Source organism: Leuciscus leuciscus, assembly GCF_965113295.1.
Source record: "Leuciscus leuciscus genome assembly, chromosome: 14".
Classification (NCBI taxonomy): domain Eukaryota; kingdom Metazoa; phylum Chordata; class Actinopteri; order Cypriniformes; family Leuciscidae; genus Leuciscus; species Leuciscus leuciscus.
Window position 1 is genome coordinate 19,161,732 of NC_138738.1, and position 16,739 is coordinate 19,178,470.

Below are 16,739 nucleotides of genomic sequence, written 5' to 3' on the forward strand. Positions count from 1 at the left end.
TGCAAAGTGAGGGACATACTCAATGTCAGCTCGCACATTGCTAAAATAACAATTACAATATATTATCGTAGAAGATACATATATTACACCCAAAAACTATTTATCTGCTACAGTAAATTCCCTGCAGTTCCATATAACAAATGTTTAAACCAAATAAAATTTAGATCAAATATAATATTCCGTTTAATAAATAGTTTTTAGATCCATATAGTGCAACCTGATGATGACCTTAAAACCTGAATACTATACTCATGACACTATCGAATTAGTGCAAAGCCACATAGCTGTAGACTAAATAAACCATTGTGCAACATCCACACCTCAGGGAACAAATGGTGCTAGTTCATTCGCTCCAGTTGCTCTACAGTGTCTCTCAGATCCTCCACGACAATGTCCACATCTTCACGGGAGGTACTTCTACCCACACTAATCCTCAGAGCGTTGGTAGCCACATCATACGGAATCCCACAGCTTAGAAGAATATGGGAAGGTCTAAGGAATTGAGAGCACAACAAAATTTCCATAAGGATTAAGCGAAATATTTTTTTAAATCTTATGAAAAGAACGAACACATCAAGGTTTATTCAGACTAAAGGCCCAGATATACTTCATTTTCCGCGTTCTAGTGAACCTTTGTTTTTGTGCGCTCTAATCACTTAAACATTTAAACATGTACTCTTTGAGCCATCATTATACTTTTTTATAGAAAATATTTAACAATGAAAGCATGAAATTTGCGTTGAAGGTTTGCTTTGTATATGTAGCAATGTGTAAGACATGCTAGCCTACCCGATTAAAGACTGTCCACACCAAGAACGATAAATAAAACAATAATATAACCATAAATTATGTTCACAGAACTTACCTGAAGAGTGTGTTTAGAATAAACCACATTATCGCCGATGATGTGGACACTAATATAGTTATCATTATAGTTATTGTTCTTAGTGTAAACAGGCCTTAAGAGGTGAGCTTGTTAACCATAAGAAGCTGAAAACCATGTTTCAACATTTGTATCGTTGGTTATATCTTGTAATATACAATTTAAAATATATCTTTTTTAAAAAATATTTGTATTTAAATTATTATGAATTTTTTGGGGGGATTTAAGAGCACATCCGTAAACAAAAATCATTTAGGGGTTCAAGGGACAGGATTTGACAAAACTGGAGAAAACTCACAACTGTCCTTATACAAAAATCAACTGATATTGACCCCAAATATTTTGATTGTAAGTACAGATGACTTACTGGTCTCCTCTGTCTGAGTGGCAGGCAGCACCCACACTGGCCAACAACCTCCTACAGGTGGACAGCACTCTACGCCCTACGGCAGGGGGGAAGAGTCTTATCAATTATTCACAAGAGCTCTTGTGTTTTACAAATCTGCAGGGTCAAGACCTGACCTACTTCTGACCAATAAACATGTGGAAAAAATAAACATCACTGATGCTGTTATGGAAAATGGAGCCACCTATAAATATCAGGAGGTATAATCATATATAATTATGTACTGTGAAAGACAAATTATGAGGCCATCCACTCACCTTGAAGTCCTCTTCCCAGAATGGAAACATTGCATGTGTTGGGCAAAACGCCTGATCCATCAAAATGGCTGTTAAAGTGAATCTTATCTTTTCCAAAGACAGCCTGAAAAATGTTAATACAATAAAAAAAAGAAAAAAAAAAGTGTGTGTGTGTGTGTGTGTGTGTGTGTATAGTCAAACCAAAAAATATTCAGACACCAGATATAATTTTAGATTTTTTTTTATCTAGTGGGTGCAGGACACTATAGTTCATTTATGTAAGTGAGGATAGAAAAATAAAGTAAACTGTGACATATTATACCCAAATATTTGGGACCAAAAATTATTCAGACACTTGCCGTGGCCGTGTTTTTGGTTTCTGGACTGGTTGCCCACTGAAGCCAAGCAGGGTTGAGCCTGGTCAGTACCTGGATATGAGACCTCCTGGGGAAAACTAGGTTGCTGCCGGAGGAAGTGTTAGTGAGGCCAGCAGGGGGTGCTCACCCTGTGGTCTGTGTGGGTCCTAACGCCCCAGTAAAGTGATGGGGACACTATACTGTCATATAACACCGTCCTTCAGATGAGATGTTAAACCGAGGTCCTGACTGTCTGTGGTCATTTAAAATCCCAGGATGTCCTTTGGAAAAAGAGTAGGGGTGTAACCCCGGGATCCTTTCCAAATTTGCCCATTGGCCTCTTCCCATCCTTATCATCCTCATATATACTGATTGGCTTCATCAATGTGTCTCCTCTCCACCAATAAGCCGGTAAATGGTGGGCGTTCTGGCGCAATATGGCTGCCGTCGCATCATCCAGGTGGATGCTGCACATTGGTGGTGGTTGAGGAGAATTCCCCCCTTCTATTTGAATACCTAGAAAAGCGCTATATAAATGTAACAAATTATTACTATTATTATGTTTTGCTTAAGTGTTTTTTCTTTAATTGCTAATGCGACCTTTTTACACCACAGACTGAACAAAATTAAGCATTGCTTGGTAATAGGGTTGACCTAAATTGGTATTATCTAATTGTGTGTTTAAATTTAACAGCTGACAGCTATTCAACCTAATTCATTTGTGAGACAGTCTAACAGAAGGATGGACAAAACCAGTGAAATATCAATTGATTTGATAACTCTGAGCTCTTGTCATATTTTATTACCATTTAAACTATAGCGAATAAACTGTGATAATGTGAGAAATGTTGAAGGTGTCTGAATAAATTTTGTTTTGACTGCATATACACACACACACCAATAATATGTATATATAAATGTTTAAGTTAGATGCGATTCATCAGTGCTGTCAAATCAATTAATTACAATCACATCTAACGTAAAAGTTTGTAAATATATGTGTGCACGTATACATAGGGCTGTAAATAAATAAACATTTTAATCGCGATTAATCACATCCTTATTTATCTTGTTTTAATAAAATAGAAAACCATTATTTTAAATTGTAATACTATTTCACTATTAGTGTTTTTTCTGTATTTTTGATCAAATAAATGCAGCCTTGATGAGCATAAGAGACTTCTTTCAAAAATGTTAAAAATAGTGATGTTTCCAAACTTTTGACCTGTACTGTATACACACACACACACACACACACACACACACACACACAAACTGTTATGTCAGATGCGATTATTCGCGATTAATTGATTTGAAAGCACTAATATATACTAAAGTAATATCCACTGAAATATTTGTACCAGTCATCTATAAAGCAGAAACAAGACTTACAAGCAGCTTCTGCTCTAGATAACATCGGATATCCAGGAAATGGGCTTCATACTCAGCTAGATTTAAGCTTACCAATTCGGCAGCCTTTACCCCCCAAAAAAAGAAAAGAAAAAGGTATTGATTTTTGTTTTTTCACATGTACAAACAGCAAACTTCATACTGAGTGAGTTTTACCTTTCCCAGGCCTGCTATCATTGCTGTGTTCTCAGTTCTGAAAAATAAAGAGATAACCACAGTATTAATTTCAGAGTCGGTAACATACTTATTTTAATTATGTTCAGTAATTCATCACCCATACATGAAACCACATCACACAATAAACTATGTCATACCCTGGCCTGAAGTTGCGCTCTTGTCCTCCTCCAAAAAGCAAAGGATAAACAGGGGTTGTGGTTCCAGGATCATTCACGAACAAAGCACCGATTCGAGGGCCATAAAACTGGAACACACCATCAACAGGATTGTGATCTCTAATTTTCTTCGCTTAGAGAGAGATGCGATATCAACAGCGTCTCTTGTTACTTACCTTGTGTCCTACAATGGTAATGTAGTCTACTCCCAGCTCATGTGCATCCACTCGTATCTTTCCGATAGCCTGGGCTGCATCAGTGTGTAGGAGGATTGTGGGAGCTGATGTTGCCCTCTGTTTGTTTATATCCTTCACCCTCTGACAAATATCCTTAATTGGCTGTTGAAGGGAGAATCTCATCAGTTACTCTGAGTGCTTATTCTAAATCATAACAGAAAAAAAAAAATCTACAGTATTATTTTCATTAGCACAGCAAAACTTAACTGGCCATACTACATCTACAATGCAAGTTACTCTTTAACAATGTTTATAAAAAACTTGTTTATAAATGCAATTTCACACTCACAATAAAGTAGCGATGCACGGTATTGAAGAAAAATGTGATATGCGATAACTCATTAAATACTGCGATATGATAATGCTTAAAGTGTGTAAAATAAACTTAAATTATCTTTAAAATATAAAAAATTATATAACTTACATACGTGTTTCACATTATTTTTCCGACAAGAAAACATCCCTACAACTTCTGAAAGTGAACAGAAGTGTTTTACTGTAGCAAGAAGTTAATAGTTAATAAAAGAAGTGTTATTTTAACATCAGTATAAATCAGAGGGTTTAGGGTATCATGTTATCCTACATTAGGTTTATTAAACAACAGGAACTGAATAATCAAACGTAAAAATAAAACACTGCTTAGTTTTCACTGTCTGAATTAAATATACACTGATTCTTATTAAAGCTACAAAAGTTATTCAGCCAAGAGCAGTGAGTGATTTTCTCTGTCTTTTGTTCATGACCCCAGTTATTGCAAGCCGTTGCGATATTCATATCGCGATATATACATTTGCAATATTTAGATAATTTCGATATATTGTGCAGCCTTACAATAAAGCCTTGTCCCAATGGCCAAAAAAGCCATAATATATTGTTTAACTGAAATAGTTTGACACACTGCTGTCAGGGCAACCTGCTCACCATAATGATGCCTGTCTCATTATTGGCCAGCATGATCGACACCAAGCAGGTGGTCGGACGAATCGCTGTAATGACATCCTCAACCTCTACCCGAGCCGTCACCTTGGAAACGGGCACAAATGTGACATCTACAACGAGAATCCAATAAGGTCCAATCAGAGCACAAATATCTTGCATTCATTCATATTCATATTTTAATACAGATAGCAATAGACACATTTTGGTGCAATATTCTCAGTTATAGTAGTAAATTGAGGTAATGTCCACTTCCTCAAGCTAAACCTTTAGAGAAAAAGTCTCCATTTGAAGTTTTAGACCAAAAGTCCAGTCCTGGTAACTAACCTGCTTTGCCCTCTTTTAGCAAGTGTTTAGCTGTGAGTTTGATGGAGTCATGCTCCACATTAGAGATGATAATATGAGGTAAGGAGCCTCTTCCATTCAGCTGCTGGCTGTTCATGCCTCCCTCTGCAGACGTCTTGCTCTTCCTGAAGTGCTCCACAGCTGTGTGAAACACCAGATTATTGGCCTGAAAGTCCAGGAGAAAAAGAGAGCTAAATAATGATAAAGTGGAATCATTTCTTCTGAATACCTGCATTTTTTTTCTTGTATTCAACGCACCTCTCAACACAAGCGTCATGCATCATTAGGACTACCACAAGAAGCCTTACGGATAGTCTTTCATTTGTAAAGGCTTGTTCACACCAACACGAATGTTCGGTCCAAATTTCCATGTGATTTATCAGTAGAAATGAATGAAAATGAATCAACACCAAATACAAGACTACAGAGACTAGAGCCGATTCCAGATTCTTCCTCTGTTATTAAAAGGTTAAAGGATTATTTCACTTTCAAATGAAAATTAGCCCATGATTTACTCACCCTCAAGCCATCCTAGGTGTATATGACTTTCTTCTCTCAGACGAATACAATCGGAGCTATATCAAAAAATATCCTGGCTCTTCCAAGTTTTATAATGGCAGTGGATTGCAACCAACAGATTGAAGCTAAAAAACGTGCATTCATCCATCCATCATAAACAAACTCCAAACGGCTGCTGTGGGTTAATAAAGGCCTTCTGAAGCAAAATGGTGAGCTTGTGTAAGACAAATATTCATATTTAAAACTTTATAAAGTAAAATAACTAGCTTCCGGCCAAACAAACATACGGATTCCACTTGATATTTACACTACGCCATGACGCACTACGCTACTTCTGACGTCATAAGTTTCATAAGTTGCACATTAGGGGCAAGTAGACTGCGTATGGCCGTTTTGGCCGGAAGCTAGAATTTTACTTTGTTACGTGTTAAATATTAAAACGTTTCATACAACAGCGCATGCGCAAGAAAGACAGACGAGACAGATGATTCCACTAGGTGGCAATACGCAATTGTTCGGAGCATGTGTCGAACTCGACCATCCGTGCTAGTCTACTTATGTATAACTATACGCTAGTATACTTTGAAAGCTGTGCGGACACGACACATGCGTCCGGATGTGGACATTAAAGCCTTTCCCGGCGATGGAAATAAATTAGAACACCTCTCCTTAAAAAAACTTGTGTTGGTCTAAATAGACACATTATCATTCATTAAAATGAAAATGTTTATTGCATTCAATTTATGTAGTTAATATTGGTTTTGGTGTGAACAGGCAATTACTGAACTAAATTAATACATTACATGCATTAATTAAGTACAACTACAAATGAGTGGACACATAAGTTATTTATTATAAGTTATTTATTATAAAGGAACCTACGATATCAAAGGTGCAGTCACATAAATAAAATTGATGCTCATGTGAGACTCCCGATCACGGAGATTCATATTGAAGTGACTGTAAATGTGACTGCACCTTTATCGGGTCTAGAACAGAGCTACAACAGAAGTGAAATTGCAGAAAAAAAGATACATTAAAAAGTCCATTCATTTATTTTACTATTATTTTTTACTCACTATAATTATTGTTTTCATAAAATGTGAATTACCCATATGAAACAGCTTTTAAGGCCTTCAATATTGTGTTCAAATGTAAAAGAACATTTGCTAAATTCTGTTTGAACTGTGCTCTTGAAACCCTCACCTCAGTTCCTCCTGAAGTAAAAATAATGTCAGCTGCTTTTCCACCAACCATCCTTGCAATGGTGTCTCTGGAATGGTAAATGATGTCTCTGGCATTCAGACCTAGTATTGGTGGAAAACTATATGAGCATGTGTTTAAGGGATAGTTCTCCCCCAAAACTGACAATTCTGTCGTCATTTACAAACCCTCATTTTATTCCAGACCTGTTGGACTTTCTTTCTTTTGAGAAATGCATCAGTGTTTTTTTGCCCATACAATGGAAGTAAATGGAAATCCACGAAGGTTTGGAAAGACGTGAGTGTGAGTAAATGATGACAGAATTTTCATTTTTGGGTGGATCATCCCTTTAAATGTGATATGTCAGTGGTCGAGGTCTGCCATACATCTATCTTTGAGAGCCTCATACCTGGTAGGTAATTACTGCTGGGATTTCCCCATGCATCAGTTAAAGCATCAGTAACAACCCTGATCACCTCTGGATCGACTGGTGTGGTGGCGTTGTAATCCATGTATATTCTGCAGCAGACAAAGCTGTTTAACAAACTACATTCTGGAGCATGTGGCGTATTGAATGCGAATGACATGTCCAGTCTAGGATTGATATTGGCATATTCATTACCTGTCTGGCCCATCAGCCACACCATGATGATTCAGGTCAGATGTACAATGAGGTGTTAAGGTTCCCCATAAATTATGATCCAGGATGACAGGGGTATCAATCTTCTCAGCCATTATCTGGATTACATTGGTAGATAAAAGGACAAAATACTGTACATCAGTCTAAACATGCATGGCAATAAAACTTGCTTTAAAATTATGACCACTAACGACAAAAACAGTAATACGGGTCATAAAAAGGCTTGTTGGGTCGTCAGTCACTCGTCACACATACAACATAAGTTATATACTTTTTTTTCTTGGTTTAGACAAGCTATGGTTGTTAATACAAGGTTGAAATTGAATCTAAATTAAGTTTCATGCAATAAAATCGCGCAAGTCATTTATTGCACTTTGATTCACTTTAGATGATTGACTGCTGGTCGAGTCACATTACTGTGTATGTTGTCTAGTAGCATGACAGCTAAAACACTTAAATTGCCTTAACAGTCGCTTTACAAAAACCGTCGCTGAGATAACTAGCAGCTACTGACAAACCTGATGAACCTATGTAATTATGTACCATTTACTGACCTTTTATTCTTAAGCGTATGTCCTGTCAATGATTCACGGTTAAACTGGTGATACGGCAGATCGCAGCACGTTGAACTTAGAACCGGAAACGCACTCCTTTCTAGACGGTCGCTGTTTCTCTACTACAGCGAAGGCTTGGTTCATGAATATTAATCAGATCGTGCTGACGTCATGGTAAACATTAAAGGGCGTCCCGTCGTGTAGTTGTATTGTTCGTGGCACGTTACGTTATTAATATTCATGAACTAAACCTTCGTCGTAGTAGCGTTAAAATTGTGTTCATCAGATTTGAGGCAAGACAGAATGGAAACTGTTTTAACATTTAACTAGTTTCTTAAAAAAAACATACTAGTACCTACAGAATAAACACTAATATCTACAGAATAACTGGTAGCCTACCTATGGAATAGATGATAATAGCTAAAAAATAAGTAGTAGCAGCAGCAGCATGAAAATAGATACTACTAGCCTAAGCAATTAAGGCCGCGTAACTTGAACATTGGTGGAATTAAAGGATTAAGGGATTTAAGTGGACATTAGAAGGGATTTCAGGGGATAAAGGAAAAGATATAAGAGCTGTAAAAGAAGTTAGGTCTTGTTGTAGCCTAGTTGAGAGCTAGTGATCCATTTGCAAATGACATAAAAAAAAAAAAATATATATATAGGCTATATCACAATGAGAACTGACCTTACAAAAGATAAGACAATTAACTATTATAGCCAATCAAATCCCTGTGCTGAGAAGCATTGTTGCCAGACACATACAAACTTTTTTGTATGGCAAATTCTGGTAAAAGGTGTTGTTATTTGTAATTCCTGTGTGGCTAGTGGCTAGTTAATAGTATTTTGCTCTTTCTCTTCCCGAAATCAATTAGTAATGCCAGCGTTGAATCAGACTTGTCGATCTTTATGAAAACACATATATATATATGCATTTAAAAATATATATATATATATTCAATAGCGGAAAAGCTTCCATAGAAGCACTGAAATTAATGAAGGTCAATGTCATAAAGAACGACAAGTCTGATTCAACACTGGTATTACTAATTGATTTCGGGAAGAGAATGAGCAAAATACTATTAACACTCCATGGTGTGAATTCATACACTTTAAACTCATAAATTCTGAGTGTGTGTGTGTGTGTGTGTGTGTGTGTGTGTGTGTGTGTGTGTGTGTGTGTGTGTGTGTGTGTGTGTGTGTGTGTGTGTGTAAGTGAGTGTGTCTGAATGTGTGTGTGGATCAAGAAAGACAAAATCAAGTAATTATGCTTAAAACATTATTTTATTTAGTTAATGCCCATTATGACTGCACTTAGTCTAAAGCTCCAGAAATACTCACTCTTGGGATCACTGGAACACACAAGCCTTTCCACCACGTCAAGGTGGCGATCCTTGGAAAGGACATTCACTCTCCATTCATTACTTATCTAACACACACACACACACACACACACACACACACACACACACACACACACACACACACACACACACACACACACACACACACACACACACACACACACACACACACACACACACACACACACACACACACACACACAGTCTATAACTAACACACTCACACACATGCACACAAGAAGTAGACACAAAATGTAAACAGTGTATACATTGAATTTATGTGCATTTGTATTAGCATTATTATTTTTCTAAAATCATGATGTTATCTTACAGTAGTGTTGAATGTGTGATCTATGCAGATTTTGATATATTTGATGTATCTAAACACAATACACAGGATCATGATAGCTGTAATACGTCTGTAGAACTCCTGCTCTGACATTTGAGTGTGCGCCACTTATGAAGACAGGGTCCAGAAGAGTGTTTTTTTCTGTTGTCCCGGTGCTGATTAGCTGTGTGTGTCCTTTATCATGAAACAAATTGAGAATAGGTTTGTTGAAAACTTGCAATGAGAAAGCTGATTTTCATTGAAGTCACCACAAACAATTAGAGGCTTGAAGTCGGTAATTTTGTCTCTTTTAAATGGTGCCGCTTGCCTTTTCATTCCTCCTGTTCGGGGATCTTTTTTGTAATCATGTGCATCAATGTTAATAATATTTGAAAAGCGGGAGGATATGGCTTCACTTTTGTGATTGTCTACCTCTTTATTGGTTGCATAGATGTGTAATGCATCAGTGGGACATTCTTCAGGGGAGGATCTTATGACAGTTTCTAACATGCTTGTCTGCATCAGTCAGCTTCTCGTGCTTCTTTTTTACTCTCAGTCTGTTGAGCAGCTCCGCATATGCAAGATCATCTCTCTGTCTCATGATCTGTGTCATAGTTATCAATTGAAAATGATCTTTCCAGAAGTCCAGCACATGGTCCTCATGCACACAGAGTGGTTTTACTCTTCCCACAGGTGGTAATTGAGAATAATCTCCTATAATAAAGATAAGCCACCAAAAGGTTTCTGGTTTCCTTTAATCTGTTGCAGTCACCAGTTCACAGGCAAACAACTGTTTTGACACCATTGATATTTTGTCGATAATTAAAATGTGTTTATTAGAAAGATCTGCCCTGATTTCATCCAAGCTGTTTCCCAGGCCTTGGTATGGAAGCTTCAAGCTTCTTGGGAGTTTCAGAAGACAGTGTTTTACCTGAGATGTTAAAGGCTGCAGTACCTGTGAATACTGTTAAAAGAACGGTTGGCTTGGAAATGTCAGTATGCTCTTGTATGCATGGAAGCCTGTGCAAAATCTTGGTTGCTTCTGCATAAATAGATTTGATAACATGTGATTTACCAACACCTGCTCCTCCATTCAAAAAATACAGAAATTGCTGTGGGTTTTCACCAGAGACACTTCTTTTGCACCAGTCTCGGACTGCATAAAATATGGAAGCTTGTGTTTGATTCAAGCTCTGGTACATTTTGCGAATCTGTGCAAGATTTTGTTGTGTAGCTTCCATGAGTGGCATAGCTGTGTTACTGACAGAGGTAGATGCTGTGTATTCAGGAATATCGTCCTGCTCATTCACATCAGATCAGTGGGTTCATGTTCTGATATGCTCTCCAATCGGATCAGTTCATTTGCATAAGTTATATGCAAATAATTATAATGCATATATTCACACTCTATATCCCCGATCTAATTTCAAGCTACTATACGTATAACATGGAAGTCTGTTGAGATATTGTAACGATCACCAGCTGGAGTGCCCTCGCGAGCCACCAGAGGGCGCTCCACAATAGACTATGATCACTTCCTCACAAACTACATTTCCCTTAACTCACTGCCCGGACTCAGCACTCATCTCATTCACCTGTGTCTTATCACCTTGTTTCACTCACACCATAAATACCTGGTTTTCACATTCACTCAGTGCGAAGTCTTGTTGTACTGTTGCTGCATTTCTGAGCGTTATTTACCCGTGTTTGATTCTTGTATTGCTGACCTTGGACTGTTTCACCGTTTCCTGATTGTTTCTCTGCCTGGCCTGACTTGGATTGTTTATTGGACTCTGATAATTGCTGCCTGCCCTGACCTCTGCCTGTTATTTGGATGTTCTCTGTGTTTCTTCCATTGATCTGTTTGCTGTTGTTGACCCTGCCTGTACGACTACTCTGTAATAAAGCTGCATTTGGATCTTCTCCTTCGAGTCTCGGAGCAGTTCATAACAGATATAAACTCGCAATTGTGAGAATAAAGTAATAATTGCGAGTTATAAACTCAAAATTAAGATACATTTTTTTTTTACTTGTCGCAATTACCCTTTTTTTTATAATTATAAACATAATTTTAATAGGTTTAGTGACAACATGTTACAATGTTTACATGGTACAATGACTAGGCTACTGTTTTTACTGCTTGACACAAATTTCACGAATTTAATTCTTGTGGTTTGATTCCGATCATGATACAATATCGATTCATTTGGATACATATTAGGTACCGTAGATACATGTAAATTTTTCTCAAGAAAAAAATCTCACCTAATGTTATACGGAGAGCACTGTCAGTTGGTATGATTATTAAAGGTTAAAAATAACAACTCAATTAAATATAAAGTTTTTTTATTATAATAACAACGTTATAATATTTTTATGAAATAAGTAAACATACAATAAATATGTAATATAGTGCACATATTTAGCTAAATATTCCTCTATAGCTAATTTTCTAGCCAACTAACGTGCTATGGTCATTAAATGGCTTTCCTGAGGTGTTGTGGACTTGTGACATAATGTTGTCCAGCTGTTTTGACCTCTTTCGCAGTTGAAAAACACTGATTAATCGATATTATGTATGAGGGATACATTTCGGTAAGTGTAGGCCTACCGTCTCTTTCAACATAGGCTACCTATTGTTCATTCTTGTTTATTTACTAAATGAACGGTTCACGTGTGCTTGAACTGAGGCCCTACAACAATCTGTCACATTTACAAGCACCAAAACGGTATTTATTGGTTGAATTTGAAATAAAATTGACAGAATATGACAGCTGAGAATTTGTTCAATATCAAAACTAACCTTCTGTCTCTTGTCTGTCGGTGTCATGTCTTTTTGCTTCGCGATTTTTCTCTGAGTGAGAAAATGGATGTGTGGCGTGAGAGCTTGTGCAAAGTGTCAATTCATGCTGAATGCGTGACAGCAGCCCTGTTATCAAAAATGAACAGAACTGATATACATTTTGAATTTTCACTATGGTTGTGTGTTATTTTTGTTGTAGAACAAAACGTCAAAGTATAGTCAATTTTACTACAGGCTTCATAAATCGAAAAACCCTATAAACCTCATATGGAAATCTCAAAGAAACCAGTGGCGAATTAGTCTTCTGGGGTCTGACATAAGGCAAATAAATTCACACCTCACAGACAAAGCTATAACAACCACGTTTTTGGGGGGTTTGGTTGGATCAGTGTTTATACTGTTTATTTTTCCAGAAAATTCCAAATCCAACAGACAAACAACTTGTTTGTTGGTGTTTGTCTGTGCAATGTGAATTGGACCACTGCACCACTCATTCAAAAAGTTTTCTTATTTTCTCATGCATAAAACAATGGCAAAATCAATAAACGCACACACGAGACAAAGTCATTCGTAGTGTTGCATAAGTTCCACATTTATTTCATATCTGTCAATGTGTTAAGTGTACACAAACATTTGACTCATAATTCCAACACTCAGAAAGAGACACTGAACTACTGCCCACTGAAGATGGTACAAACCGGTTACAACTGCATATTACACCATTCACAGCAATCATGTTTATATACAAGGCAAGTAAAACTGAGAGAAAACGACAGAAAAAAATGCTCATGAATGAAGTTGTGCATAAGAGGCGAATGGAAGCACACAGATATTTGGTGTCGATTATGAGAAATGATTCATTCTTACACTTTTGGAGGTGGTAAAATGGATGCAATGTTTTTTAGCTTGGAAACATGATAATGAAACATTTTATGGAAATTTCTAGGACAGGCTATAACGAACAATCCCATTCAGCTCTCTGCATTACTTTCTACAAGGTGCACAGACAAAAACTAAGACAATTTACATTTGCTTGTACAGTGTGTACTAAAACTGAAAGTGATTATTTTAACTATATATATATATATTTTTTTTTAAATAATTTTGTTGACACGCCTGCTATTACTATTAACATATGCACTTGTTTATAAAGGTAGTGGCATTGTTTCTATTTACTCTGAACTGGTCGTGAAAGTAAATTGAAGCTGATTGACATACATGGAAAAAGGAAAAGTTGCATGAACAGAGAACCTTCAGGGTTTGAGAATCATATCAGGGATATGCTTTCTGCTTTTACTCACAGAAACAGAATACCATCCTAAACACCCATATTAGTAACTGATTTTTTGGAATTAGAAGTGTAGATTTCATAGACATATCAAGGCTTTCAGTGGAGGTTTGTTCAGGGTTTCAGATTCTTGCTGTACTGAGCATGTGCTGTAGGTTGGCTGGCCTCAGTCATACACATATGCTTGAATTTTGCTGCCCTGGAGGAACCTCAGGTGATTTGCGAACAATTGATGTGTGCACTGAACATGCAAGTAAGAGTGAAAGGCTTGTGTTAGTTAGGCAAATTGCAGGATCATCCAGTCATCTCACATTATAAGCCATCTGGAAAGCATGAGCTCTGCTCCAGTAACTGCCTAAGTCAAGGTCAGGCCCACAGGACTCCACCTGCTAGCAAATTCTTTGTCAGAAAACATGTCTAAATCACAGCTTCTGGTATTATATAACTCAAAAATGTTGTTTCATATTCCATGAAATGTAGTTCGGCTGAAGTTGAACAACTATCAGCGATCTCAGCTCAGATGGTTTCCTGTTTTTGAGGGGGTTTGCCTATTGAAAATAAGCACAACAATTCGACCTGAGACAAATTTAAAACGTATTGTGTTGAAATCAATCAGCTCGTCAGATATGTTATATGATTTTAATAATAAAAAAAGGACCAAAATGATATTTGAAACAATAGAAGGGCTTATTTCTGGAGTCCATGATGGTGTTAGAGATGAGAAACTTGTCCCTAAAATGAAAAATGTTTCTGGGCGAATAAGTAGATTTATTTAGTTCATTTGCAAGTAAAATCAGTTGAGGAAAAATTTACACCATCTAGACATGCTTAGAAATCTCAAAACCTAGTCATATGTTGGGCATGTGCAATATGAAAACTATCTAAAAAGTAATTAAAACTGATTTTGCCTGTGCACAAGAATGATTACACACAAAGAGAAAGGGTGGTACTGAAAGTGGATGATGAAAATTGTAAAACAAAAACAGAGTAGATGATGCAAGAGGCACAAATCATATCTCATCACTCTCTGGGGTGCGTATAGAAAATTCCATCAGTAATGTACATTTGATTTGTTCTAACAAACTTCTAAACCTTCCATTTTCCAAAACTGACCACTATACAAACACTCATGTAGGATTCTGGGCAATAATGATAATGTTTCTCTACCTGACAAACCTTTTTCTTAACCAAAACTAGTTAACCTCTAAAAAGTAAAATTCAAGTAATCTACATGTTATAGCAGCTATCCCAGCATTCAATTCTAACCTGTTCCCCAAATGCATTTCGTCGTGTTGGGGGAATGAGAGCAGTGCGGTCAGTAAAATGGAGCTTAGTCAACTCATGATAAAAAAAAAAGTGTCATATGCAGAAATTGCACTGTACTTCTTCAAAAAATATTACAGTCTTTGTCAATAAATACATGCTGAAATAAATAAAAACATGTTAAATAAATACCTAACTAGATAAGACTTAATTAGAAATTTTAAAAATAAATTAGACAGATACTGTATAAGATAATTTGGGGATACCGATCTTTTTTATATATAAAATATTAGACTGGATTATGATACATTTTAGATAAATCTACTGACCAGTACTCCAACAAAAATAGGCCAAATCTGTATGAACGGTTCTCATACAGAGATATGAGAATGCAACCATTTTCCATTGCCAAATTTTTCCTCATGCGTCCTGATTATTTTGAAAACTGCATTTCAAGGCCTTACAAGGGAAACATTATAGAGGTATATGAGTATTTATGGTGGGCTGTACTGTGTCCAAGAACTGCACTTAAAGAGAGTAAGAGCGTAGTATGATGTGATTCATCTGCTCCTTGCTAAGAACTGCTTATCATTGATCAATTATATCTTCCATAGCCAAGAGATGAATAAACATATGGTCTGCTAACTTAAATACCAACCAGTTTTAAACGCAAAGACTTGCAAGTCAGGAGCAGCACAATAAGGCCATGTGATCCATTTTCCCACCAAACTCAAGATATGGACGTCACTCTTCACAGTACCAAATTTAGATGTGTTTGCATGAGCTGACAGCTTCAGAATTTTCAAACTTTCTAAAATGTTGCTGAAGACTACATAAGCATACTATCTCTAACCCGAAAAAGTAGTTAGCCTGTTCTGTTGGCGCTATAAGTTGAATATTTAGGCCACTGTAGATGCACAACAAAGGGGCCTTTAAGATACAGGTGCACAGTTGGTGCTAGTGTGGGCAGGTGCAGGTACACACATGAAGGAAACAGAGGGTCAGAGAGTTGATTGAGCACAGGAACTGGGGGATCTGTCAGTAGATCTATTTACAAGTATAGTCCTTAGTGTTTTTTGTCCTCGAAGAGTTGTACATGTGGTGGGCTCAAAACCTCATCTGCCCGGCTCTTCTTCTAGACAGTTTAGACCTGACAGGAAGAAGACAAATGAACAAATATTGGCATGTAAGGTATTTTTTTGTGTGTGTGAAAGAGTTAGATATGTGCCTCACTGTACCTGATAGATCCAGCAAGCAAAGGGTTAAAGGCATACAGCCAGTCATGCATCTCCTTGTCATTACTGGCTTGAAGGAGTATCCCACGATGCTCTGTGCATACCGCAAACGTGTAGGGGGTCTGCAGTTCAGACAGACATTGGGTTACAGTTCAGTCGTTTACTCGAAAATAAATAAAATAAAATATTTGTAGATGTTTTACCTTCAGCATGGCCTGCTGGTCTTCGCTGTACTCCACTTGTGCCGAGGACAGGTTAAGAATGGCCCTTTCCACTGTGTCTCTCTCTGTGTTGTAGATGTAGACATAAGGTCGGCGTACCACCACATATCTCTTAACCCAGCCATTACTGTGGGGCTCCAGGAAGTGCAAATAACCTTTCTTTGACACAATTGGGCTACGA

At 37.1% G+C, this 16,739-nt stretch overlaps 2 protein-coding genes across 6 annotated transcripts in view; both read right to left on the reverse strand.

Moving 5' to 3' along the window:
* Positions 1-159: 159 nt before the first annotated feature.
* Positions 160-8,170, reverse strand: scly (selenocysteine lyase). Its single transcript, XM_082190221.1, has 13 exons — positions 8,057-8,170; positions 7,485-7,600; positions 7,272-7,381; positions 6,866-6,966; positions 5,123-5,306; positions 4,781-4,908; positions 3,800-3,961; positions 3,606-3,712; positions 3,448-3,484; positions 3,274-3,357; positions 1,547-1,649; positions 1,251-1,326; positions 160-492 (listed from the first exon to the last, which is right to left on the reverse strand). The coding sequence occupies exons 2-13, from the start codon at positions 7,595-7,597 to the stop codon at positions 339-341; spliced, it is 1,359 nt and encodes a 452-aa protein (XP_082046347.1). The 5' UTR covers positions 7,598-7,600; positions 8,057-8,170; the 3' UTR covers positions 160-338.
* Positions 8,171-13,122: 4,952 nt separating this feature from the next.
* kif1aa (kinesin family member 1Aa) overlaps positions 13,123-16,739 on the reverse strand; it is a 74,163-nt gene continuing 70,546 nt past the window's right edge. For all 5 annotated transcript variants that reach the window (XM_082136052.1, XM_082136051.1, XM_082136054.1 and 2 more), the window contains 3 exons: positions 16,541-16,733; positions 16,341-16,459; positions 13,123-16,252 (listed from right to left, as the gene is read on the reverse strand). In XM_082136052.1, the coding sequence (XP_081992178.1) occupies positions 16,210-16,252; positions 16,341-16,459; positions 16,541-16,733 (355 nt within the window). In that variant the 3' untranslated portion in view covers positions 13,123-16,209. The remainder of the gene's footprint in view (positions 16,253-16,340; positions 16,460-16,540; positions 16,734-16,739) is intronic.

Bases quoted from the DNA above. Each gene is read 5' to 3' on its own strand.
- scly (XM_082190221.1), bottom strand. From the start codon at position 7,597: ATGGCTGAGAAGATTGATACCCCTGTCATCCTGGATCATAATTTATGG. The intron at 6,967-7,271 runs GTATGAGGCTCT...CACCAATACTAG, and splicing joins CAGCAGTAATTACCTACCAG to GTCTGAATGCCAGAGACATC. The intron at 1,650-3,273 runs GTAAGTCTTGTT...AACATTTTTCAG, and splicing joins ATCTAGAGCAGAAGCTGCTT to GCTGTCTTTGGAAAAGATAA.